The sequence below is a fragment of the Gymnoscopelus microlampas genome (genome assembly GCF_963454915.1).
Source record: "Gymnoscopelus microlampas genome assembly, chromosome: 4".
Classification (NCBI taxonomy): Eukaryota; Metazoa; Chordata; class Actinopteri; order Myctophiformes; family Myctophidae; genus Gymnoscopelus; species Gymnoscopelus microlampas.
The window spans coordinates 16,279,636-16,307,413 of NC_139941.1; the positions used below are offsets into that span (position 1 = coordinate 16,279,636).

The 27,778-nt window shown below is 40.7% G+C and overlaps 2 protein-coding genes across 3 annotated transcripts in view; both read right to left on the reverse strand.

The window, feature by feature from the left end:
- The window catches only part of cabp7a (calcium binding protein 7a), a 688,996-nt gene that overhangs the window by 452,052 nt on the left and 209,166 nt on the right, over positions 1 to 27,778 (reverse strand). The gene's annotated exons all lie outside the window — the stretch shown is intronic.
- Positions 1 to 27,778, reverse strand: part of prodhb (proline dehydrogenase (oxidase) 1b) — a 47,424-nt gene that overhangs the window by 4,600 nt on the left and 15,046 nt on the right. Inside the window, exons 10-13 of the mRNA XM_084055153.1 lie at positions 10,911 to 11,057; positions 7,842 to 8,017; positions 4,688 to 4,786; positions 109 to 197 (exon numbers count right to left, since the gene is read on the reverse strand). Coding sequence (XP_083911279.1) covers positions 109 to 197; positions 4,688 to 4,786; positions 7,842 to 8,017; positions 10,911 to 11,057 — 511 coding nt within the window. The remainder of the gene's footprint in view (positions 1 to 108; positions 198 to 4,687; positions 4,787 to 7,841; positions 8,018 to 10,910; positions 11,058 to 27,778) is intronic.

Sequence of the window (27,778 nt, forward strand, 5' to 3'; positions counted from 1 at the left end):
TACGTGTGGGGGGTTGGAAAGGTCAGAGATGGGGGTGGAGGGGTTGCGCGCGCGCGTGTGTGTGTGTGTGTGTGTGTGTGTGTGTGTGTGTGCGTGTGTTTCACTTACCTAATGGGAAGCTGATTTGGTCACACATGCCCAGCAGTTGACCAAAGTACACCTTGTTCTCGGTTGGAGTCAGACCTAGCTCATTCATCCTGGATAAGAGATCACAGAGCATAGAGAGAGAGAAAGAGAGAGAGAGAGAGAGAGGGAGGGAGGGAGGTAAAGGGTACCGAGTTCATATTCATTTGCCGTGAGTTATTGGTACTAAGCGGATAGTTCGATTATGCCATTAGCACGTCTCGACGTGGCAATTTCACCTAATCACCCAGTATTATATGAAGGTTGTTATTAGCAGACTGATTGATTGACTGACTGACTGACTGACTTTATTGTCAGAACGGTCTGGAGTATTTCACAGAAGCACCATTTGCGACATCACAGAAAAAACTCAGAACGCATCTGTGTAATCACTTTATCCATATTTTATACTTTGGGCTATTCAAAAATAGCAGATCTACAAGCTCATAGCGCGGCACCGAGTGCCGCGCTATGAGCTTGTAGATCTGTTATTTTTGATAAATCTTGGGTTAGGGTTAGGGTCTATCTATCTTCTGCAAATCTTTGAATACATATATTTTTTGAAACAACGTTTTTTGACTCAAATCTTTGCTTCTGGGGGGTCCCTGGAACAAAACATTTTGAGATGGGGAGTCGGCAGCCAAATACACATCCTTTTGGGTGGTCCTTGACATGAAAAGGTTTGAACGTTATTTTGTGCAAATATTTGAATACATATATTTTTGGAAACAATTGTTTTTGGACTCAAATCTGTGCTTCTGGGGGGTCCCTGGGACAAAATATTTTGAGATGGGGGTCGGCGGCCAAATACATATCGTTTTGGGTGGTCCTTTACATGAAAAGGTTTGAGCACCACTGATATTATAGCAACTAAACGTTTTTCAGAAAACTGATTTAAAAGACATCTGTAGAATGGGAACCTCAGGTCTGAATGGGTTGAGTCTGAACTTGAAGACTCCCCTCACACCCTAGAGCTCCTCTCTCCTTCTTGCCCCCTTGTTTCCATGTTCATAGTTTACTATGTCGATATGTCGGTTACTTGTTCTCATGTTTTTTTTATTTAGATGTGTTTTTGTTGACCACAACTGTACCTCTCTCACCGCCAAGAACGACTTATAACGAGTGATTGTCATAACGCCCTGGCCCTTTTTTTTCTTTTTCTTTTTCTTTTTTAGATATCGTGATCCGAAGATTTGCTGCTCCATTCACTTCTTGTTTAACTTATTACCGTAAATTTCGGACTATAAGCCGCGACTTTTTTCCCCATTTTTCGACCCTGCGGCTTATATAACGGTGCGGCTTATCTATGGATTTTTATAGCTAACGGCCACTAGGGGACCTCCTAAATCTAAGGATTTTACACCCGCGGCTTATAGTCCAGTGCGGCATATATGTACAAATCATTCAATTTAGCTGCTGCGGCTTATATTCAGGTGCGGCTTATAGTGCGAAAATTACGGTACTTAAAAAGGCTGTATCTCGGCTCCTGTGTACTTTTCTTTTTTACTATGTATTTTTGGCCCAGACATGCTATTTTCAGACAATTAATGTCAACGAGGTTGCGATGACCTCGTTGACATTTGTGAAACCACACAGTATAACCCTCAGTGATTAGCAACCATCAGGGGATCGATCATAATGGAGATAAATATTCTGTGACTACTTGAAAAAGGTAAGAAAATCGAAAAATCGCTGGCAGTGGGCAAACGCGGCCAGAAATAAGTCTGGCAGTGAGTTAAGAAAGTTTAGATAGCATGTTGTTTAGACACATGCCAGATCATTTGGCGTTTACCTGGTATCCTAGTTTCTTTGAGGCACTTCTCGTGCTGTACGTGTGTGACTGTTTACCTTGAAATTTGTTGTCAAGGGTTCATGCTTACTCTGATTACTCAGATTCCGTACTTGTCGCTCTGGATAAGAGAGTCTGCTAACTGCCTTAATTGTAAATTGTAAATGAGGTTTGGCCTACAACATTTGAGCAGATTTCCATTCGGTAAAGCGGTTTTGAATTTAAAGTAGCGGACAAACGCTTGTACAATGTGTTATTCACTATACTGTGGGTAGAACACTCATAACCACAGAAGTAAAAGAAATAAATGAAAAATACAAATCTGCTCACCCCAGAGGATCTAAGGCGGCGTCGAAACAAATTATTTGTTGTGTCCTTTTCCAGGATAGCAGATGGTCTTTTATTACACCAACGTATTTGTATGAAAATACCTGTTTATTTTTTTAAATTATGGATAACGTTGAGAACATTAAGACCTGAAGCCGATTCTACAAATGTCTTCTAAATCCCAACAGTTTTCTGAAAAACGTATGTTTCTATATCAGTGGTGCTCAAACCTTTTCACGTCAAGGACCCCCAAAATGATATGTATTTGGCCGCGGACTTCCATCTCAAAATGTTGTTCCAGGGACCCCCAGAAGCAAAGATAGAATAGAGTTAAAAATGTTCGCTTTAAACAATATATATTCAAAGGTTTGCACACATTTTTACGATTTTTCAAAAATAGCAGATCTACAAGCTCATAGCGCTCGGTGCCGCGCTACGAGCTTGTATATCTGCTATTTTTGAATAGCCAAAGTGTAAAATAATGCTTTTTTAGCTCAAATCAAAAAGTCAGAGGTGAACCGAATACGATTTCTTTGGTTTTCTTTGTGTTCTTGTTACTTGCCATCTCAAGAGCATTATTCGCACACACACCAGACCACTTTGTTCACACCCTGTTGGTACCGCCCAGGGCTGTCTGAGTTATTTAACACAGTGTTTCTCAAAGTGGGGTCCGGGGACCACCCCAGTGGTCCTTGAGGGGTCCATGAAAAAGTTTGAAAATAGCCAAACTACATGCTCAATATGATGTCACGTGTAGTGATGTTGTAGATCTGATATTTTTGCTATATGCCCAAAATAGGGCGCCAGGTTTAAAGTGGTTAAGTCTGTCTGGTGGTTTTATGTAACCTATATGAAAAGTATTACCAAGAGCTTGTGGCTAAATAATAACTACATTGGATTTATTTAGAACATACAGTAGTTAGATTTTTTTCCATTTCCTGAAAAGTAACAGTTTTGGACTTAGACACTGTTTCCACCCATTGACGACATATTAAAGCTATATCATCAGAATGCTTTAGAATGTATTGATTTGGTGTATCAATATGACAATCATCTATAATCTATATGGTCGAGTTGGCGCAAAAAAACAACAAAAAAACACGCAACAGTGTTGATTTCGTCGACTAAAACTATGACAAAAAATGTTCGTCGACTACCTTTTTTCCCTGACGAAAACGAAATAAAAACGAAATAAAAACTAAGCTACAGGGGGGCACGGTGGCGCAGTCGGTAGCGCTGTCGCCTCACAGCTAGAAGGTCCTGGGTTCGATTCCCGCCAGGGACGCTGTGGGTGCTGGGGGCGTGTCTTCTCCTCCGCGTCATCAGCGCCCATACCCAGGGTGGGGTTGGCGAAAGGGCCTACTCTGTGTGGAGTTTGCATGTTCTCCCCGTGTCTCCTAGGGTAGTTAATACCCTCACAAAAACATGTAGTAATCCTGGTCGCTATACCGCCTCCCCCATGACAGCCGGGGCGCCTGATGGAGGGGAAGGGAACTGGTTGGAATAACGTGTTCCTTCCACGCGCTACGTCCTACCGTGGAAACTCCCCCCTGTCAGGTGACAAGAAGGTCAGTTGGCTCTCATGCATTGAAGGAAGCATGAGCTCGGCCCTGGCCTCCCTGGCTGTGGGGGACTAGTGTAGCGCTGGTGTAGGGCTGGTGTAGCGCCCAGGATCACTTAGGAAATTGGCACCGGGTGAAAAAAAATGGGTTACAAAAATCGCGGGATAAAAATTATATAAAAAAAAAAAAAAAACTAAGCTACGATGACTAAAAGTAAGACTAAATATATTGGCAATTTCGTCAACTAATAAAAACTAGACTAAAATGTTAGAGAGGGATGAGTGGAGAAGAAGTCATTTTATGTTTGGTTGCGCTAGGGTGTTCTACTCTGAAAAATAGCAGATCTACAAGCTTGTAGATCGGCTATTTTCAGCATGCAACCAAGTGTAAAATCAGCCATTACGACGCCATCACGGCACCGCCAAAATACATTTAAGTCGACTAAATCAACTGTAGATTTAGTCGACTATAATCTCATGATAGTCGACTGAAACTAGACAAACAGTAAAACATTTCAGATGACTAAAATATGACCAAAACTAAATGGAATTTTATTCAAAAGACTAAAACTAAATCAAAATTTGCTGTCATATTCAACACTGCCACGCAATGACACCTAACGGGCTACTAAAATGGTGCAAAAACGTCTCCATGCCAAGTAGCCATAGCCTCTGGCTGCGGCCTCCTGTTGTGAAATTACTTATTTTTTTTAGTTTGGAAGGTGTTGAAATATATAAACTGTATGTATTTCCAATTAGCCGGCCTCCCTGGTGGTCACAGCCACCACTTTGAACACCACTGGGTTTACTATGATGATGGAAAACTGTCTTGTTGCTGCATGTGAAGAGGATGAGTATGAAAAGCATGCGTGGAGAGGAGACCTTACCGCCTCAGGGTGTGTTTGACTGTGTCCTCGTTGTGTGAGGCCACCATCACATGGGCGTTCCTGTTGAGGGCAATCTCATCCAGCACGTAGTCCAAACACCTTACACACACACACACACACACACACACACACACACACACACACACACACACACACACACACACACACACACACACACAAACACACACACAGCATTAACACAACCGGTGACCTTTTCTTTCTCCCCTGTGAAGTAGGTATTATAGGTGCAAGTCTCATTTAACCAACCATTAAGGTCCATGGAAAAAAATTTAATAGAAAATCGTTATATATTTGTCTCCGCCAGGAGACTATGTTTTCGTTCTCGTCCTTCCGTGTGTCCACCAAGCTAACATTGGTCAAGCTACACGTGACAATATGTTGAAAGGGTGTGCTTTGATTGGCTAGAGAGACGCATGATAAAATAGAGCCCTATAAATAGGTGTGTCACTTCAAAAGATCATCTATATCTTTTGAAGTGAGGTAAGACAGGATTAATCAGGAACAGTACTGGCGGAGACCTGTGCTCCGAGGAGCACTTTTTCTAGTTTCATATTGTATTCATTTTTGGGGCGGTGTAGCCGCCCCCTATAAGTGAGTTTTGGACACCGACCAAAACATTTGTGTACCCCCTAACCCTTCCATTGTTAATGCAAATCGATACTTTTTTCATATCAGCCAATCACATTACAGCTAGTGTCATCACCACTAACTGTAATGTGATTGGCTGACTTTGCAAATTCAGGACTGTGATTGGCTAGCGAAACACATGACACATGTGCAGCCCTATGAATAGCAGTATGGACTTTAAAAAAAGTCATTTATCCTTTTTTTAAAGTGAGTCATGTTGTGATGACCACACACCGCCCACTTCACACTGGGTGTGATTTTTTCAATATGTGGATCTTATAAGTCTTCGTATTTCATTGTTACGCATAGTTTTGCTAGCCTCGCGTAGCCAGACTAAATCACTGTGAGTTCTTACCTAAATGATCAGATTGACATATTGTACTGTGTGTGTATGTCCTCACTGTTCTCTATCATCTAAAAAGCACTGCACTGACTAGGATGAAGCAAGAGATGTACAGTAGTCCTAAACTATACCAGGTGGAAGTAAAGTGTCCCCTCACGTGTGGCCGGGCTTGGTTGAGAGGGGGAATACAATACTTAGGTTTACATTGAGATTTATATAATGCTTTTCATTGTATTGTATAGATGTAGCTGGAATATTTACCCCACGAGTATGCTGGAGTGATCAAAAATGGCACCTAGGAAAACAACTTTAATTTTGCTTAATTTTCAATGGCAGTGCTGATATTGAGCGTAATAGTTCTGCCTCTATATGAAATGATGCATTACTTTAAGTGTATAGTGTAGTTAATATTCTATTAACAGGTCGATGACCCTACCTGTCTTTACGAGTCTCAAGAGCAAATTCCCAGCAAAGTTGAATTACAGGACGAGACTACTCATATTTAACCCATTAAGACCTGGAACTGTGTCATTTTTAGATTTGAGCTAAAAAGCATTATTTTACACTTTGGGCTATTCAAAAATAGCAGATCTACAAGCTCATAGCGCGGCACCGAGTGCCGCACTACGAGCTTGTAGATCTGCTATTTTTGAAAAATCGTGAAAATGTGTGCAAATCTTTGAATGTATGTATTCTTAAAGCGAACATTTTTTACTAAAATCTTTGCTTCTGGGGGGTCCCTGGAACAACATATTTTGATGGGGGTCTGCGGCCAAATACATATAATTTTGGGGGTCCTTCACATGAAAAAGTTTGAGCACCACTGATATAGAAACATACGTTTTTCAGAATACTGTTGAGATTTAGGAGACATGTAGAATCGGCTTCAGGTCTCAATGGGTTAATTTAAAGTGACATAATTAATACCGCTCTTTGTTGGGGGATTACATACATTGACTTTCGAATGACATACAATGCAGAGCAGGAAAAAAATATGCGCTCCTGCAAAATGAGTACACGAGTACTCGTGGGGGAACGGGTGGGGGGGTCGGGCGCGTATTCGATTAGAAATTTTCCATTTACTTCTCGTATCCCTAGTGGGGATTGCTTCAACAATGGTTGAATTCTGCTAACGAAGTGACGCAAAGGATTAAACTATGGATTACATGGAGTGTGTGAGATTACTCTAGGCTTACGTGGCAACACGCTGTACAGTACCTAAATAAATCACTCCAGATCAAGCTAAATGACTGATAGTTAGGAACCAAATTGGGCCCTTACAGTTCTCTGAGAGTGAACCACAAGGGTCCATTTGGTTCCATTTCAACACTCTCTGAGATAAATTAATTAACCCATTGAATCCGGGAGCGCATGTCTGTCATTTTTTGATTTCTTTGGCTATTCAAAAATATCAGATCTACAAGCTTATAGCGCGGCACCGAGTGCCGCGCTATGAGCTTGTAGATCTTTTTTTTGCAAATCTTTGGTTATTTCAAATGCATATCAAACTGGGGGTAAAAGAGTTGAGAACCGGTGCTCTGCTCTGTTCCATGCCAGTTTCCTTAACTATAAATACATACATATAAAATACATAATACCGTAAAATTACATAATACAGTACAAATACATACAGTATCCTGCATAATAAACACATTTTAGACAAAGCTCCTGAGGAGAATGTACAGACAACTTCCTTGTAAAAAATAAAATAAAAAATACTCATAGATGTAAATGTTAACCCTTTAAGACCTGAATAAGCATCTGTGTCACTTTTTCATTTGAGCTAAAAAATTCTTTTACACTTTGGCTATTCAAAAATAGTGGATCTACAAGCTCATAGCGCGGCACCGAGTGCCGCGCTACGAGCTTGTAGATCTGCTATTTTTGAGAAATTGTGAAAATTTGTGCAAATCTTTGAATATATATTTTTTCAAGCGAACATTTGTTACTCAAATCTTTGCTTCTGAGGGTCCCTGGAACAAAATATTTTTAGATGGGGGTCCGCGGCTAAAAACATATACATTTTGGGGGTCCTTGACTTGAAAAAGTTTGAGAACCACTGACATAGTAACATAAGCTTTTAAAAAAAAACAGTTAGGATTTAGAAGACATTTTGTAGAATCGGCTTCAGGTCTTATTCAAAAAAGCGGGCTCCTCTGTCACCTGTGGTACATGAGGTTGGTGATCTCGTAGTCGGGGTTGATGGGGTCCTCGTAGCCGATCTCCTGGGCCCGCTCTCTCTCTTGGTACATGTAGGCCCCGCGGACCAGCTTGGCCCCAAAGAACCAGCCCTCGCGTCGAGACAGCTCCACGTCCATGGTCACGTTGTCATAGGCGTCCTGCAGGTTGGGAATGGGAAGAGATGATTAGCCCCCCCCCCCGTCTGTGTGAAAGAAATGAAAAGTACCTGCATGGGGGGTGCAAAAACCCTGCCCCGCCCCCAGCATTTCTTGCTCTGCATCTCTCTTATTGTCGTGACCTTGATCTTTGACCGTTTTAATCCAAAGCGTAATCATCTTTTCAGGGCAACCTACTGATCATCAGTGGTGTAAAGTAACTACGTAACTTACTCAAGTACTGTACTTAAGTATCATTTTGAGGTCTTTTTTACTTTAGTGGAGTATTTCCAATTTTCTGTACTTTTACTTCTACTCCACTACATCTCAGAGGCAAATATTGTGCTTTTACTCCACTGGAATTATTTGAAAACTTTACTAGTCACTTTATAGATTTAGATTATTATTACAAAACATATATTAACCACTTCAGCCCTATATACATTTTGGCCATTTGAAAATAGCAGATCTACAAGCTCGCAATGTGTCGCATTGCGAGCTTGTAGATCTGCTAATTTATAATTATATACATTTGAAAACTTGTGAAATGGGACATTCTGCATAATGAGTACTTTCTACTTTTGGTACTGTAAGTCATTTTTTTTACCAGTTCTTTTGTACTTTTACTCAATTGAATTTTGAATTCCGGACTTCTGCTTGTAACAGAGTATTTCTACATTGCGGTACTAATACTCGTGACCTTTTTTACCACTTTTACTTAACTTATTTTAAGTACAAAATGTGAGTACTTTTTCCACCACCGCAGAATTCCCTCCAAGTTGTATGAAAATCAGCCAATCCGTTCTCAATATTGCCCTCGAACTTAATGATTACCTTGACCTTTGAGCTTTCTTCGAGGCAGTGTACTGCACATTCCCTCCAGGTTTCATGAAAATGGGTTCACTTGCTAACAAACCCACACACACCATACCAAACCAACAGACAGACAGGAACAATACAATACCCTGCCATGCATTGCTGCGGGCAAGGTAAAATAAAACAATACAATTTCTCTGGGACTCCACTGGGCCTGAAAGCCTCATATTTTCCATTCCCTGTGAATGGAAAATGTTAGCACACATTTTCAAATCTCCTACAGCACTGCATATGTCAAATGGCAAACGAAAAGAGAAAGGAGTAATAATCTCAGCTACGGCTGTGACTATCGATTCTTTTCTTAGCGATTATTCTATAGATAACTTTTTCGTTTAATCGAATAATCAAGAAGTACTTCGTCACACAATGGTGTCATGCAAAAATAGTTAAAATAGCTTTTTTTCCCCTCTCTCTTTTCGCCTAATGTAATGCCCAAAATAGAATTACTAATCGATTATTTTATTAATTTATCGTTTATCGATGGCTTTTTTTTTTTATCGATTAAATCAACTAGACCATGCCCGTCGGGGGATATGAGCACCCACACGCGCGCGTCATGATCTGCTTGTTTCACGGATGGTCCGCTTGTTTCACGGAGGTGGCAACATCGGCGCTTGTTTCACACACATGATCTGGCAACCCGGGAGCCAGCGAACACAAAAAAGCTAATAAACAGCTGACATTTGGGGAAAGCGAAAAACGGGCTTCGGTGTTCCATGCACATGGTAATGGTCAATGGCTGTCTGCAAATGCAGATCAATTGCTCCAGCCACTGAGCCGGGCAGAAGAGATTTTGGGGTATTTTTTACTTTACTTGAGTATTTCCAATCTTCAGTACTTTTACTTCTACTCCACTACATCTCAGCAGCATTATATTGAAAACTTTAGTAACTAACTAGTTACTTTATAGATTTGGATTATTATTACAAAACATACATTAACCAAGCTCACAATACGTTGCGATGCGACACATTGTGAGCTTGTAGATCTGCTATTTTCTAAAGAGGTTTATACATTTGAAAACTTGAAATGGGACATTCTGCATAATGAGTACTTTTACTTTTGGTACTTTAAGTACATTTTGATGCCAATACTTTTGCACTTTTACTCAAGTACATGTGTAATTCTGGAATTCTGCTTGTAACAGAGTATTTCTATATTGAGGTATAGATACTTTTACTTAACTCATTCAGTGCCATTGACGTCACCGACGTCACGTTTTTATAAGCCCAGAGTGCTAATGACGTCGCCAACGTCATGGAAAAAAAAACAATGTTCAGAACCCAAGATATCATGATTTGAAGATTTGCTGCTCCATTCACTTCTTGTTTAACACATCCACTGCCAGGCCCGTAGTCCTACGGGCCGTTAAATCCAACCGTTAACTGCCGTTCCCGTAGTCCCGTAGTCCTACGGGGCGGGTGTTTTCCCATGTTAAATCGTGCAGGTGCAGATTCCGGATTTTTTTTGCACTTCCGGTCTCGAAGTGGGCGGACCGGAAACGAAATAATACTGTTTCCGGTTTTTCTCCCGCCTCCGTTTCCTGTCTAGCGGTCAACTTTGGACGCCATTATCTCTGGCTTGTTGTTTTTCTCACCGCATCCACCATTTTAGCGTTTTCCTCTCGTTCTCCAGAATGCAGTGTCGGATCGCCGCACGGTTTTCAGCGTTTTGTTCGGTCGGGTCCCGTGTTTGTGTCGAACCAAATGAACGCGGATTTTAAACGGATTTAGCGGGGCCTATGACGGAATCAAAAAAACAAAAAAGGTAAGATTGCTTGGCACTACGATGGACGTTCTGAGATTAGCCGATGGCAGTCAATGTGTTAACATCTTAGTGAAAAAGGCTGTATCTTGCTTCCTATGCACTTTTTTTTTTTACAATGTATTTTTGGCCTTGGCACAGGGATGATGAAGCCAGAAATATGTTTGGCACTGAATGAGTTTAGTAAAAATTGTTGTGAGTACTTTTTCCACCACTGGTCAAGCGTTAGTCTAGCCTAGAGATGCATGTTGTTGACCTTCAGGTAGCACTGGTAGGTGTTGAAGATGACAGGTTTCTTCCTGTTGTAGATGCTCTGCATCTCCAGGGTCAGTCTGCTGATGGCCGGCTGGAAGTAGGTCTGCTCGGCGTCCACCATCAGCCGAACGCCCACCTCCTCCGCATGCTGTGGGGTTTGAAATGTTCACTTTAAAAAAATATATATTCAAAGATTTGCACAAATTGTCAAGATTTCTTCCAAAATAGCAGATCTACAAGCTCAGAGCACAGCACAAAGTGACACGCTAAAGGCGGCGACACGCTAAAGGCGGTTACACACCGGCGAATATGCGAATGTACGCAACATTCGGACTCGTTCCGAATAATTAAAAGACGCTTTTTCGCTTTTTCGCTCCATGTAAGCTTGCATTGACTTTATAAGGTTTAAAAAAAAACGTATTCGCATTAAAAAAATTGCCCCGGTGTGTAAGGACCTTAAGAGCTTATATCTGCTTTTTTTAAACAGCCAAAGTAACACAAAGTAACTCATTTCATGGTCTTTCCTGGTTTTCTTTTACTTTACAGTACAGAGGGACCAGATAGAGATAATGGTTATTTAAACCACTTAAGCCCTATTCAAAAATATTAAAACGTAGCCGATCTACAAGTTCACCACGTGTCCCGTCGGCTTTGGAAATGTTTTGCTAATGACATGCCTAAAACAGGGATGACAGGGTGAATGTGGTTAAGCCATGACTCTGCAAACTAGTGCTGTGTCTACATGGATTATGCTAGCTTATACTGTACTTTATAGAGGGTTAAAGCAATGTAAGCTACAGTGATGATAAGCGAAGGAATGAGCTCGCTGTCTTGTTTTTATACGATATTGAAAAGGGCATTTCAGGGTCATAGGCAGATTTGCAGGGTTTGGGTTCTGTAGCATTGGGACTGACTGATCATGAAGGAGTACGGCGTTCATTTGTTGTTACTGTACAACTCTGGGACATTGTTTTATTCTAGGAACGGAATGTGTCATTTCTATTCAGACGGTGCACTGTGCTATCCCCGTGTAGGAAGAGCATTTGTTTAACCCGTTTTGACCGGGAAAGAATCTGTGTCATTTTTAGATTTCTTTGGCTATTCAAAAATAGCAGATCTACCAGCTCATAACGCGGCACTCTGTGCCGCGTTATGAGCTGGTAGATCTGCTATTTTTGAAATCGTGAACGTTTTAGCAAATCTTTGAATATATATATATATTTTTAAAGCTAACATTTGTAACACAAATCTTCGCTTCTGGGGATTCTACATTTGTAGAATCCCCAGAAGCGAAGAAAAACCTATGTTGCTATAATATCAGTGGTTCTCAAACTTTTTCATGTCAAGGACCACCCAAAATGATATGTATTTGGCCGCCGACCCCCCTCTCAAAAAAATGTTGTTCCAGGGACCCCCAGAAGCAAAGATTCGAGTTACAAATGTTCCCTTTAAAATATGTATATAATATTCAAATATTTGCACAAAATGGCCAAGGTTTTAAAAAAAAATAGCCAAAGTATAAAATAGAGTTAAAGTGGTTACCCAGATGCGTTCCCGGTTTGAATGGGTTAAAACAGACAGATAGTGTCGTAATGTAGAGCAGGTGGGCTGATTCCTCTGATTGCCTCCTGAGCTGTGGGTGCTCAGCTATAGTCAATACTTTGGAAACACCAGAAAATTGGAAATAACAATTACAAATATAGCTGCAAGCAGCGATAATACGGGGCCAGGAGAGAGAAAGAGAAATGATAATTCCTTTAACAGGTCAGTTCATGAAAGTCCTTGCGGTCTTGTTTCCAATGAGGGCCTGTGAGCAATTAGGGGTTAAGAGTCTTGCTCAGGGACAAATTTCATTTCGTCGACACATTTGCTGATCTGGCCTGGAATCGTACCTGGGTCAACTAGAGCCTCTGGCTCCCTAGGCGGGCTCACTAACCACTCAGCTATGGCCGACCCTGAGAGAGAGAGAGAGAGAGAGAGAGAGAGAGAGAGAGAGAGAGAGAGAGAGAGAGAGAGAGAGAGAGAGAGAGAGAGAGAGAGAGAGAGAGAGAGAGAGAGAGAGAGAGAGAGAGAGAGAGAGAGAGAGAGAGAGAGAGAGAGAGAGAGAGAGAGAGAGAGAGAGAGAGAGAGAGAGAGAGAGAGAGAGAGAGAGATGAAGATAGAAACGGAATAGATTGAAGAGACAGAGAGAGAGACATGGAAACGGAATAGATTGAAGATAGAAACGGAATAGATTGAAGAGAGAGAGAGCTATGGAAACGGAATAGATTGAGTCATGTTTTTTGCAATTCAACTTAAATGAGTCTGCATCAAGTGAGGCTTGAACCGGAAACGGCACTCTTAGGTGGCTGCAACACTACCTATAGTGCTATAGCTTTGTCTAGGCTGATATTGTCTGTTGAGGATCACAAACTCTTGCCTTCTGTCATGACCAAGCCCCTGTTTCACTAACACAAAGATCACTCGTTCACAAACCATTTACCAATGAAGAAATTGTACATCTCCTCAGAACCAAAATTAGTGAAAGTAGCCGATCTACAAGCTCACAAACCATTAAAAGTTGTCAGATTGTACATCGGCTATTTTCACAATGAAGTATGTTATACATTGAAAAAAACATACTCTCATTGCTATCTGAAAAGTTGTGAGATTGTAGATCAGCTATTTTCACAATGAAGTATGTAAAAAACACTCAATGAAGTATTTCATGTTATCTTTAACAATTGCAGATGTATTCATTGATAGTCATGTTGTGTGAAATGCAACTTAGATGAAGTCTGCACCAAGTGAGGCTTGAACTGGTGACCTTCAGGTTGTGGGGCACACATTTAAGCGAGAAGCCACCAACAGACAAGAACCTGTGGAAGGAGATCAACAGATGATACAGTTTCACGCAAATAGCTGAAAAATCCTGGGTTTAAGTGTTTTTCAAACTGCTCAAGATTGCGGACAATATAAGAGCGGTGGCTTACTGGTTAACGTGATAGATGTGTTCCTCATTAGTCAAGGCACATGTGTAAGCAGGGTCTAATGGCTGTCGGCCAAACGAGGCATGACTTTTGCCTGTTTAAAGTTTCAATTAAAAAAAATTGCTATAGCGCCCCCGTTTGACAATTGGAGTAAGATTGGTTTCAGTGATATTTGGAATGGCCCTTTACATTTCTGCAAAGTTTCAAAGAATGGTAAGTCTGCATGTATGTTTTAGGGGCAGATGAATAATTGTCATAAAACTGCAATATTCATTGGCTCATTAAAGCTTCATTTTTTCACTTATGGAAGATATTTTGCAAACGTTTTTTGGTATAGGTCCAAAGTTCATGTGTAAAAAGTTTCGTGCAGATTACTCAAAAATCCCAGGAGGAGATAGGTTTTAACTGTTTTTCATATAATTCGAAATGGTGGGAGATCTAAGGGTCAGAGGTCAAAAGTCAGAGTGTGAAAGTTGTTCATCATGAGGAGACGCATGTGTGTATTGAAGTTTTATGGCTGTAGGTAAAACAGGGCATGAGTTGTACCTGTTCAAAGTTGGCATTTTCAACTGAGTGCTATAGCGCCACCTTTTGACGAAAGATTGTGGAGATTTATTTTTTGATCGTTTTTCATGACCATCTATCATATGGCCGAGTTTCATAAAAAGCGTATGCACGGTTCAGCCAGAACTGGCAAAACGGCAGAAGAAGGAAGAAAAAGGAATAATGCGAATAACAATACGGTCCATGCTGGAAGCCTGGCCCCGTAAATATAGCTGCAAGCAGCGATAATACGGGGCCAGGAGAGAGAAAGAGAAATGATAATTCCTTTAACAGGTCAGTTCATGAAAGTCCTTGCGGTCTTGTTTCCAATGAGGGCCTGTGAGCAATTAGGGGTTAAGAGTCTTTGCTTGTGTCGATGACAAATTTCATCGACACATTTGCTGAACTGGCCTGGAAATCGTACCTGGGGCAACCAGAGCCTCTGGCTCCTCACTAACCACTCAGCTATGGCCGCCCCTGAGAGAGAGAGAGAGAGAGAGAGAGAGAGAGAGAGAGAGAGAGAGAGAGAGAGAGAGAGAGAGAGAGAGAGAGAGAGAGAGAGAGAGAGAGAGAGAGAGAGAGAGAGAGAGAGAGAGAGAGAGAGAGAGAGAGAGAGAGAGAGAGAGAGAGAGAGAGAGAGAGAGAGAGAGAGAAGAGAGAGAGAGATGGAACGGAATAGATTGAAGATAGAAACGGAATAGATTGAAGAGACAGAGAGAGAGACATGGAAACGGAATAGATTGAAGAGAAAGACATGGAAACGGAATAGATTGAAAGAGAGAGAGAGAGGCCATGGAAACGGAATAGATTGAGTCATGTTTTTTGCAATTCAACTTAAATGAGTGTGCATCAAGTGAGGCTTGAATCAGCAACCTTGCGGTCGTGAGGCACTCTTTAGGTAGCTGCAACACTACCTATAGTGCTATAACTTTGTCCAGGCTGATATTGTCTGTTGAGGATGACAACGCTTTGCCTTCTGTCATGACCCAAGCCCCTGTTTTCACTAGCACTAAGATCACTCGTTCACAAACCATTTACCAATGAAGAAATTGTACATCTCTCAGAAGCAAAACTAGTGAAGTAGCCGATCTACAAGCTCATAAACCATTAAAAGTTGTCAGATTGTACATCGGCTATTTTCACAATGAAGTATGTTATACATTGAAAAAAACATACTCTCATTGCTATCTGAAAAGTTGTGAGATTGTAGATCAGCTATTTTCACAATGAAGTATGTAAAAAACACTCAATTAAGTATTTCATGTTTATCTTTAACATTGCAGATGTATTCATTGATAGTCATGTTGTGTGAAATGCAACTTAGATGAAGTCTGCACCAAGTGAGGCTTGAACTGGTGACCTTCAGGTTGTGGGCACACATTTAAGCGAGAAGCCACCAACAAGACAAGAACCTGTGAAAGGAGATCACACAGATGATACAGTTTCACGCAAATAGCTGAAAAATCCTGGGTTTAAGTGTTTTTCAAACTGCTCAAGATTGCGGACAATATAAGGCGGGTGCTTACTGGTTAACGTGAATAGATGTGTTCCTCATTAGTCAAGGCACATGTGTAAGCAGGTCTAATGGCTGTCGGCCAAACGAGGCATGACATTTGCCTGTTTAAAGTTTCAATTTTCAAAAATTTGCTATAGCGCCCCGTTTGACCAATTGGAGTAAGATTGGTTTCAGTGATATTTGGAATGGCCCTTTACATTTCTGCAAAGTTTCAAAGAATGGTAAGTCTGCATGTATGTGTTAGGGGCAGATGAATATTGTCATAAAACTGCAATATTCATTGACTCATTAAAGCTTCATTTTTTCACTTATGGAAGATAATTTTGCAAACTGTTTTTTGGTATAGGTCCAAAGTTCATGTGTAAAAAGTTTCGTGCAGATTACTCAAAAATCCCAGGAGGAGATAGGTTTTAACTGTTTTTCATATAATTCGAAATGGTGGGAGATCTAAGGGTCAGAGGTCAAAAGTCAGAGTGTGAAAGTTGTTCATCATGAGGAGACGCATGTGTGTATTGAAGTTTTATGGCTGTAGGTAAAACAGGGCATGAGTTGTACCTGTTCAAAGTTGGCATTTTCAACTGAGTGCTATAGCGCCACCTTTTGACGAAAGATTGTGAGATTTATTTTTTGATCGTTTTTCATGACCATCTATCATATGGCCGAGTTTCATAAAAAGCGTATGCACGGTTCAGCCAGAACTGGCAAAAACGGCAGAAGAAGAAGAAGAAATGGAATAATGCGAATAACAATACGGGTCCATGCTGGAAGCCTGGCCCGTAAATATAGCTGCAAGCAGCGATAATACGGGCCAGGAGAGAGAAAGAGAAATGATAATTCCTTTAACAGGTCAGTTCATGAAAGTCCTTGCGGTCTTGTTTCCAATGAGGGCCTGTGAGCAATTAGGGGTTAAGAGTCTTGCTCAGGGACAAATTTCATGTCATCGACACATTTGCTGACCTCGCCTGGAATCGTACCTGGGGCAACCAGAGCCTCTGGCTCCCTAGGCGGGCTCACTAACCACTCAGCTATGGCCGACCTCCGAGAGAGAGAGAGAGAGAGAGAGAGAGAGAGAGAGAGAGAGCGAGAGAGAGAGAGAGAGAGAGAGAGAGAGAAGAGAGAGAGAAAAGAGAGAGAGAGAGAGAGAGAGAGAGAGAGAGAGAGAGAGAGAGAGAGAGAGAGAGAGAGAGAGAGAGAGAGAGAGAGAGAGAGAGAGAGAGAGAGAGAGAGAGAAACGGAATAGATTGAAGATAGAAACGGAATAGATCGAAGGGACAGAGAGAGAGACATGGAAACGGAATAGATTGAAGAGAAAGACATGGAAACGGAATAGATTGAAAGAGAGAGAGCCATGGAAACGGAATAGATTGAGTCATGTTTTTTGCAATTCAACTTAAATGAGTGTGCATCAAGTGAGGCTTGAACCAGCAACCTTGTGGTCGTGAGGCACTCTTAGGTAGCTGCACACTACCTATAGTGCTATAGCTTGTCCAGGCTGATATTGTCTGTTGAGGATCACAAACTCTTGCCTTCTGTCATGACCCAAGCCCCTGTTTCACTAACACTAAGATCACTCGTTCACAAACCATTTACAATTAAGAAATTGTACATCTCCTCAGAAGCAAAACTAAGTGAAGTAGCCGATCTACAAGCCTCACAAACCATTAAAAGTTGTCAGATTGTACATCGGCTATTTTCACAATGAAGTATGTTATACATTGAAAAAACATACTCTCATTGCTATCTGAAAAGTTGTGAGATTGTAGATCAGCTGTATGTAAAAAACACTCAATTAAGTATTTCATGTTATCTTTAACAATTGCAGATGTATTCATTGATAGTCATGTTGTGTGAAATGCAACTTAGATGAAGTCTGCACCAAGTGAGGCTTGAACTGGTGACCTTCAGGTTGTGGGGCACACATTTAAGCGAGAAGCCACCAACAGACAAGAACCTGTGAAAAAGGAGATCACACAGATCATACAGTTTCACGCAAATAGCTGAAAAATCCTGGGTTTAAGTGTTTTTCAAACTGCTCAAGATTGCGGACAAATCTAAGGGCGGTGCTTACTGGTCAACGTGATAGATGTGTTCCTCATTAGTCAAGGCACATGTGGTAAGCAGGTCTAATGGCTGTCGGCCAAACGAGGCATGACTTTTGCCTGTTTAAAGTTTCAATTTTCAAAAAATTGCTATTGCGCCCCCGTTTTGACCAATTGGGAGTAAGATTGGTTTCAGTGATATTTGGAATGGCCCTTTACATTTCTGCAAAGTTTCAAAGAATGGTAAGTCTGCATGTATGTGTTAGGGGCAGATGATAATTGTCATAAAACTGCAATATTCTTGGCTCATTAAAGCTTCATTTTTTCACTTATGGAAGATATTTTGCAAACGTTTTTTGGTATAGGTCCAAAGTTCATGTGTAAAAAGTTTCGTGCAGATTACTCAAAAATCCCAAGAGGAGATAGGTTTTAACTGTTTTTCATATAATTCAAAATGGTGGGAGATCTAAAGGTCAGAGGTCAAAAGTCAGAGTGTGAAAGTTGTTCAGCATGAGGAGACGCATGTGTGCATCGAAGTTTCATGGCTGTAGGTGAAACAGGGCATGAGTTGTACCTGTTCAAAGTTGTCATTTTCAACTGAGTGCTATAGCGCCACCTTTTGACGAAAGATTGTGAGATTTATTTTTTGATCGTTTTTCATGACCATCTATCATATGGCCGAGTTTCATAAAAAGCGACTGCACGGTTCAGCCAGAACTGGCAAAAACGGCAGAAGAAATGGAATAATGCCAATAACAATATGGGTCCATGCTGGAAGCCTGGCCCCATAAATATAGCTGCAAGCAGCGATAATACGGGGCCAGTGAATAGAGAGAGAGAGAGACATGGAAACGGAATAGATTGAAGAGAGAGAGAGTGACATGGAAACAATAGATTGATGAGAGAGAGAGATGGAAACATAATGGTTTGATTGGACATCTCAACCTACTGCCATTAACAGGATTCGAACTCTCAACCTTCAGACTAATAGGCTGCAACACTACCTATAGTGCTATAGCTTTGTCCAGGCTGATATTGTCTGTTGAAGATCATAAACTCTTGCCTTCTTTCATGAACCAAGCCCCTGTTTCACTAACACTAAGATCACTCGTTCACAAACCATTTAGCAATGAAGAAATTGTACATCTCCTCAGAACCAAAACTAGTGAAAGTAGCCGATCTACAAGCTCACAAACCATGAAAAGTTGTGAGATTGTAGATCAGCTATTTTCAGAATGAAGTATGTCATACGTTGAAAAAACGTACTCTCAAATAAGCATTTCAGGTTATCTTTACCATTTGCACATGTATTCATTGATACAGTCATGTTGTTTGCAATTCAACTTAAATTAAGTCTGCATCAAGTGAGGCTTGAACTGGCAACCTTGAGATTGTGAGGCATTCATTTAAGGGAGACGCCATTGGCCCAACAGACAAGTAACTGTGAAAAAGGAGATCACACAGATGATACAGTTTCACGCAAATAGCTGAAAAAAAAATTAAGTGTTTTTCAAACTGCTCAAAATTGCGGACAATCTAAGGGCGGAGCTTACTGGTCAAAGCGATAGATGTGTTCCTCATGAGTCAAGGCACAAGTGTAAGCAAGTTTCACGACTTTCGGCCAAACGAGGCATGACTTTTGCCTGTTTAAAGTTTGCATTTTCAAAAAATTGCTATAGCGCCCCCCTTTGGCCAATTGTAGTGAGATTGGTTCCAGTGATATTTGGAATGACTCTCTACATTACTGCAACGTTTCAAAGAAATGTGAGTCTTGCATGTATGTGTTAGGGGCAGATGAATAATTTTCATAAAACTGCAATAGTTAAAATCTATCTCCTCCTGGGATTTTTGAGCAATCTGCACGAAACGTTTAACACTTGAACTTTGGACCACTGCCTACAAAAATTTCCAACGGATTTTCCATAAGTGAAAAAATACAGAAGTTAGGAGCCAATGACTGTTTCTCACATAATTCAAAATGGTGGGCGATCTAAAGGTCAGAGGTCAAAAGTCAGACCACGAAAGTTGTCGGGCATGAAGAGACGCATGTGTGTATCGAAGTTTCATGGTTGTAGGTCAAACAGGGCATGAGTTGTACCTGTTCAAAGTTGGCACTTTCAATTGAGTGCTATAGCGCCACCCTTTGACGAATGAGTGTGAGAATTATTTTTTGGTAGTTTTTCATGACCATCTACCATATGGCCGAGTTTCGTAAAAAGCGACAGCACGGTTAAGCCAGAACTAAGATTAGCCTTGAATTGAGAGGGAGCGAAAAACAATTCGTAATATAGCTGCAAGCAGCGATAATACGGGGCCAGTGAATAGAGAGAGAGAGAGACATGGAAACGGAATAGATTGAAGAGAGAGAGAGTGACATGGAAACAATAGATTGATGAGAGAGAGAGATGGAAACATAATGGTTTGATTGGACATCTCAACCTACTGCCATTAACAGGATTCAAACTCTCAACCTTCAGACTAATAGGCTGCAACACTACCTATAGTGCTATAGCTTTGTCCAGGCTGATATTGTCTGTTGAAGATCATAAACTCTTGCCTTCTTTCATGAACCAAGCCCCTGTTTCACTAACACTAAGATCACTCGTTCACAAGCCATTTACCAATGAAGAAATTGTACATCTCCTCAGAACCAAAACTAATGAAAGTAGCCGATCTACAAGCTCACAAACCATGAAAAGTTGTGAGATTGTAGATCAGCTATTTTCAGAATGAAGTATGTCATACGTAAAAAACGTACTCTCAAATAAGCATTTCAGGTTATCTTTACCATTTGCACATGTATTCATTGATACAGTCATGTTGTTTGCAATTCAACTTAAATTAAGTCTACATCAAGTGAGGCTTGAACTGGCGACCTTGAGATTGTGAGGCATTCATTTAAGGGAGACGCCATTGGCCCAACAGACAAGTAACTGTGAAAAAGGAGATCACACAGATGATACAGTTTCACGCAAATAGCTGAAAAATCCTGGGTTTAAGTGTTTTTCAAACTGCTCAAAATTGCGGACAATCTAAGGGCGGAGCTTAATGGTCAAATCGATACGTGTGTTCCTCATGAGTCAAGGCACATGTGTAAGCAAGTTTCACGACTTTCGGCCAAACGAGGCATGACTTATGCCTGTTTAAAGTCTGCATTTTCAAAAAAATGCTATAGCGCCCCCTTTTGGCCAATTGGAGTAAGATTGGTTTCAGTGATATTTGGAATGACCCTGTACATTTCTGCAAAGTTTCAAAGAAATGTGAGTCTGCATGTATGTTTTAGGCACAGATGAATAATTTTCATAAAACTGTAATAGTTAAAATCTATCTCCTCCTGGGATTTTTGAGCAATCTGCACGAAACGTTTACCACTTGAACTTTGGACCTCTGCCTACAAAAATTTCCAACGGATTTTCCATAAGTGAAAAAATGCAGAAGTTAGGAGCCAATGACCGTTTTTCATATAATTCAAAATGGTGGGAGATCTAAAGGTCAGAGGTCAAAAGTCAGACCACAAAAGTTGTCGGGCATGAAGAGACGCATGTGTGTATCGAAGTTTCATGGTTGTAGGTCAAACAGGGCATGAGTTGTACCTGTTCAAAGTTGGCACTTTCAATTGAGTGCTATAGCGCCACCCTTTGACGAATGAGTGTGAGAATTATTTCTTGGTAGTTTTTCATGAGCATCTACCATATGGCCGAGTTTCGTAAAAAGCGTATGCACGGTTAAGCCAGAACTGGCAAAAACAAGTATTTTTCAAACTGCTCAAAATTGCGGACAATCTAAGGGCGGAGCTTAATGGTCAAATCGATACGTGTGTTCCTCATGAGTCAAGGCACATGTGTAAGCAAGTTTCACGACTTTCGGCCAAACGAGGCATGACTTATGCCTGTTTAAAGTCTGCCTTTTCAAAAAATTGCTATAGTGCCCCCTTTTGGCCAATTGGAGTAAGATTGGTTTCAGTGATATTTGGAATGACCCTGTACATTTCTGCAAAGTTTCAAAGAAATGTGAGTCTGCATGTATGTTTTAGGCACAGATGAATAATTTTCTTTAAACTGTAATAGTTAAAATCTATCTCCTCCTGGGATTTTTGAGCAATCTGCACGAAACGTTTAGCACTTGAACCTTGGACCACTGCCTACAAAAATTTCCAACGGATTTTCCATAAGTGAAAAAATGCAGAAGTTAGGAGCCAATGACTGTTTTTCATATAATTCAAAATGGTGGGAGATCTAAAGGTCAGATGTCAAAAGTCAGAGGGTGAAAGTTGTTCAGCATGAGGAGACGCATATGTGTATCCAAGTTTCATGGCTGTAGGTCAAACAGGGCATGAGTTGTACCTGGTCAAAGTTGGCATTTTCAATTGAGTGCTATAGCGCCACCTTTGGACGAAAGATTGTGAGAATTATTTCTTGATCGTTTTTCATGACCATCTACCATATGGCCGGGTTTTGTAAAAAGCGTATGCACGGTTAAGCCAGATCTAAGATTAGCCTTCAATTGAGAGGGAGCGAAAAACAATTATCAATATAGCTGCAAGCAGCGATAATACGGGGCCAGTGAATAGAGAGAGAGAGAGACATGGAAACGGAATAGATTGAAGAGAGAGAGAGTGACATGGAAACAATAGATTGATGAGAGAGAGAGATGGAAACATAATGGTTTGATTGGACATCTCAACCTACTGCCATTAACAGGATTCGAACTCTCAACCTTCAGACTAATAGGCTGCAACACTACCTATAGTGCTATAGCTTTGTCCAGGCTGATATTGTCTGTTGAAGATCATAAACTCTTGCCTTCTTTCATGAACCAAGCCCCTTTTTCACTAACACTAAGATCACTCGTTCACTAGACTGAAAGAACGAGCCCAATCGATGGTCTCGAAGGGCGGAGCCAAACCCAGGCGCTGGATTCCAGCTCCTGGGTTTGGAGCACTCTGATTGGTTAGGAGATAACAAGGTCCTAAGACCAGCGTTCCTGCAAGGTTCTCCCAGGCTTTTTTTCTTTTGAAACAAAAAAAAAGGCATGGGTTTCCGAGGCTACTCGTTCACAAACCATTTACCAATGAAGAAATTGTACATCTCCTCAGAACCAAAACTAGTGAAAGTAGCCGATCTACAAGCTCACAAACCATGAAAAGTTGTGAGATTGTAGATCAGCTATTTTCAGATAAAGTATGTCATACGTTGAAAAAACGTACTCTCAAATAAGCATTTCAGGTTATCTTTACCATTTGCACATGTATTCATTGATACAGTCATGTTGTTTGCAATTCAACTTAAATTAAGTCTGCATCAAGTGAGGCTTGAACTGGCGACCTTGAGATTGTGAGGCATTCATTTAAGGGAGACGCCATTGGCCCAACAGACAAGTAACTGTGAAAAAGGAGATCACACAGATGATACAGTTTCACGCAAATAGCTGAAAAATCCTGGGTTTAAGTGTTTTTCAAACTGCTCAAAATTGCGGACAATCTAAGGGCGGAGCTTAATGGTCAAATCGATACGTGTGTTCCTCATGAGTCAAGGCACAAGTGTAAGTAAGTTTCACGACTTTCGGTCAAACGAAGCATGACTTATGCCTGTTTAAAGTTTGCATTTTCAAAGAATTGCTATAGCGCCCCCCTTTGGCCAATTGGAGTAAGATTGGTTTCAGTGATATTTGGAATGACCCTGTACATTTCTGCAAAGTTTCAAAGAAATGTGGGTCTGCATGTATGTTTTAGGCACAGATGAATAATTTTCATAAAACTGTAATAGTTAAAATCTATCTCCTCCTGGGATTTTTGAGCAATCTGCACGAAACGTTTAACACTTCAACTTTGGACCTCTGCCTACAAAAAATTCCAACGGATTTTCCATAAGTGAAAAAATGCAGAAGTTAGGAGCCAATGACTGTTTTTCATATAATTCAAAATGGTGGGAGATCTAAAGGTCAGAGGTGAAAAGTCAGAGGGTGAAAGTTGTTCAGCATGAGGAGACGCATATGTGTATCCAAGTTTCATGGCTGTAGGTCAAACAGGGCATGAGTTGTACCTGTTCAAAGTTGGCATTTTCAATTGAGTGCTATAGCGCCACCTTTGGACGAAAGATTGTGAGAATTATTTCTTGATCATTTTTCATGACCATCTACCATATGACTGAGTTTCGTAAAAAGCGACAGCACGGTTAAGCCAGAACTAAGATTAGCCTTCAATTGAGAGGGAGCGAAAAACAATTATCAATATAGCTGCAAGCAGCGATAATACGGGGCCAGTGAATAGAGAGAGAGAGAGACATGGAAACGGAATAGATTGAAGAGAGAGAGAGTGACATGGAAACAATAGATTGATGAGAGAGAGAGATGGAAACATAATGGTTTGATTGGACATCTCAACCTACTGCCATTAACAGGATTCGAACTCTCAACCTTCAGACTAATAGGCTGCAACACTACCTATAGTGCTATAGCTTTGTCCGGGCTGATATTGTCTGTTGAAGATCATAAACTCTTGCCTTCTTTCATGAACCAAGCCCCTGTTTCACTAACACTAAGATCACTCGTTCACAAACCATTTACCAATGAAGAAATTGTACATCTCCTCAGAACCAAAACTAGTGAAAGTAGCCGATCTACAAGCTCACAAACCATGAAAAGTTGTGAGATTGTAGATCAGCTATTTTCAGAATGAAGTATGTCATACGTTGAAAAAACGTACTCTCAAATAAGCATTTCAGGTTATTTTTACCATTTGCACATGTATTCATTGATACAGTCATGTTGTTTGAAATTCAACTTAAATTAAGTCTGCATCAAGTGAGGCTTGAACTGGCGACCTTGAGATTGTGAGGCATTCATTTAAGGGAGACGCCATTGGCCCAACAGACAAGTAACTGTGAAAAAGGAGATCAGACAGATGATACAGTTTCACACAAATAGCTGAAAAATCCTGGGTTTAAGTGTTTTTCAAACTGCTCAAAATTGCGGACAATCTAAGGGCGGAGCTTAATGGTCAAATCGATACGTGTGTTCCTCATGAGTCAAGGCACATGTGTAAGCAAGTTTCACGACTTTCGGCCAAACGAGGCATGACTTATGCCTGTTTAAAGTCTGCCTTTTCAAAAAATTGCTATAGCGCCCCCTTTTGGCCAATTGGAGTGAGATTGGTTTCAGTGATATTTGGAATGACCCTGTACATTTCTGCCAAGTTTCAAAGAAATGTGAGTCTGCATGAATGTTTTAGGCACAGATGAATAATTTTCATAAAACTGTAATAGTTAAAATCTATCTCCTCCTGGGAGTTTTGAGCAATCTGCACGAAACATTTTACACATGAACTTTGGACCACTGCCTACAAAAATTTCCAACGGATTTTCCATAAGTGAAAAAATGCAGAAGTTAGGAGCCAATGACTGTTTTTCATATAATTCAAAATGGTGGGCGATCTAAAGGTCAGAGGTCAAAAGTCAGACCACGAAAGTTGTCGGGCATGAAGAGACGCATGTGTGTATCGAAGTTTCATGGTTGTAGGTCAAACAGGGCATGAGTTGTACCTGTTCAAAGTTGGCACTTTCAATTGAGTGCTATAGCGCCACCCTTTGACGAATGAGTTTGAGAATTATTTCTTGGTAGTTTTTCATGAGCATCTACCATATGGCCGCGTTTCGTAAAAAGCGTATGCACGGTTAAGCCAGAACTGGCAAAAACAAGTATTTTTCAAACTGCTCAAAATTGCGGAAAATCTAAGGGCGGAGCTTAATGGTCAAATCGATACGTGTGTTCCTCATGAGTCAAGGCACATGTGTAAGCAAGTTTCACGACTTTCGGCCAAACGAGGCATGACTTATGCCTGTTTAAAGTCTGCCTTTTCAAAAAATTGCTATAGCGCCCCCTTTTGGCCAATTGGAGTAAGATTGGTTTCAGTGATATTTGGAATGACCCTCTACATTTCTGCAAAGTTTCAAAGAAATGTGAGTCTGCATGTATGTTTTAGGCACAGATGAATAATTTTCATAAAACTGTAATAGTTAAAATCTATCTCCTCCTGGGATTTTTGAGCAATCTGCACGAAACGTTTCACACTTGAACTTTGGACCACTTTCTACAAAAGTTTCCAACGGATTTTCCATAAGTGAAAAAATGCAGAAGTTAGGAGCCAATGACTGTTTTTCATATAATTCAAAATGGTGGGAGATCTAAAGGTCAGAGGTCAAAAGTCAGAGTGTGAAAGTTGTTCAGCATGAGGAGACGCATATGTGTATCCAAGTTTCATGGCTGTAGGGCAAACAGGGCATGAGTTGTACCTGTCAAAGTTGGCATTTTCAATTGAGTGCTATAGCGCCACCTTTGGACGAAAGATTGTGAGAATTATTTTTTGATCGTTTTTCATGACCATCTACCATATGGCCGAGTTTCGTAAAAACCGACTGCACGGTTCAGCCAGAACTGCGAAAAGTGGCAGAAGAAGAAGAAGAAGAAGAAGAAGAAGAAAGAAGTGACAGAATAATGCGAATAACAATACGTGTCCAGAGCAGAGCTCTGGCCCCGTAAATATAGCTGCAAGCAGCGATAATACGGGGCCAGTGAATAGAGAGAGAGAGAGACATGGAAACGGAATAGATTGAAGAGAGAGAGAGTGACATGGAAACAATAGATTGATGAGAGAGAGAGATGGAAACATAATGGTTTGATTGGACATCTCAACCTCCTGCCATTAACAGGATTCGAACTCTCACCTTCAGACTAATAGCTGCAACCACTACCTATAGTGCTATAGCTTTGTCCAGGCTGATATTGTCTGTTGAAGATCATAAACTCTTGCCTTCTTTCATGAACCATGAAAAGTTGTGAGATTGTAGCTATTTTCAGATGAAGTATGTCATACGTTGAAAAAACGTACTCTCAAATAAGCATTTCAGGTTATCTTTACCATTTGCACATGTATTCATTGATACAGTCATGTTGTTTGCAATTCAACTTAAATTAAGTCTGCATCAAGTGAGGCTTGAACTGGCGACCTTGCGATTGTGAGGCATTTAATTTAAGGAGACGCCATTGGCCCAACAGACAAGTAACTGTGAAAAAGGAGATCACACAGATGATACAGTTTCACGCAAATAGCTGAAAAATCCTGGGTTTAAGTGTTTTTCAAACTGCTCAAAATTGCGGACAATCTAAGGGCGGAGCTTAATGGTCAAATCGATACGTGTGTTCCTCATGAGTCAAGGCACATGTGTAAGCAAGTTTCCACGACTTTCGGCCAAACGAGGCATGACTTATGCCTGTTTAAAGTCTGCCTTTTCAAAAAATTGCTATAGCGCCCCTTTTGGCCAATTGGAGTGAGATTGGTTTCAGTGATATTTGGAATGACCCTGTACATTTCTGCAAAGTTTCAAAGAAATGTGAGTCTGCATGTATGTTTTAGGGCACAGATGAATCATTTTCATAAAACTGTAATAGTTAAAATCTATCTCCTCCTGGGATTTTTGAGCAATCTGCACGAAACGTTTAACACTTGAACTTTGGACCTCTGCCTACAAAAAATTCCAACGGATTTTCCATAAGTGAAAAATGCAGAAGTTATGAGCCAATGGCTATTTTTCATATAATTCAAAATGGTGGGAGATCTAAAGGTCAGTGGTCAAAAGTCAAACCAAGAAAGTTGTCTGGGCATGAAGAGACGCCTGTGTGTATCGAAGTTTCATGGCTGGTAGGTCAAACAGGGCATGAGTTGTACCTGTTCAAAGTTGGCATTTTCAATTGAGTGCTATAGCGCCACCCTTTGACGAATGAGTGTGAGAATTATTTCTTGGTAGTT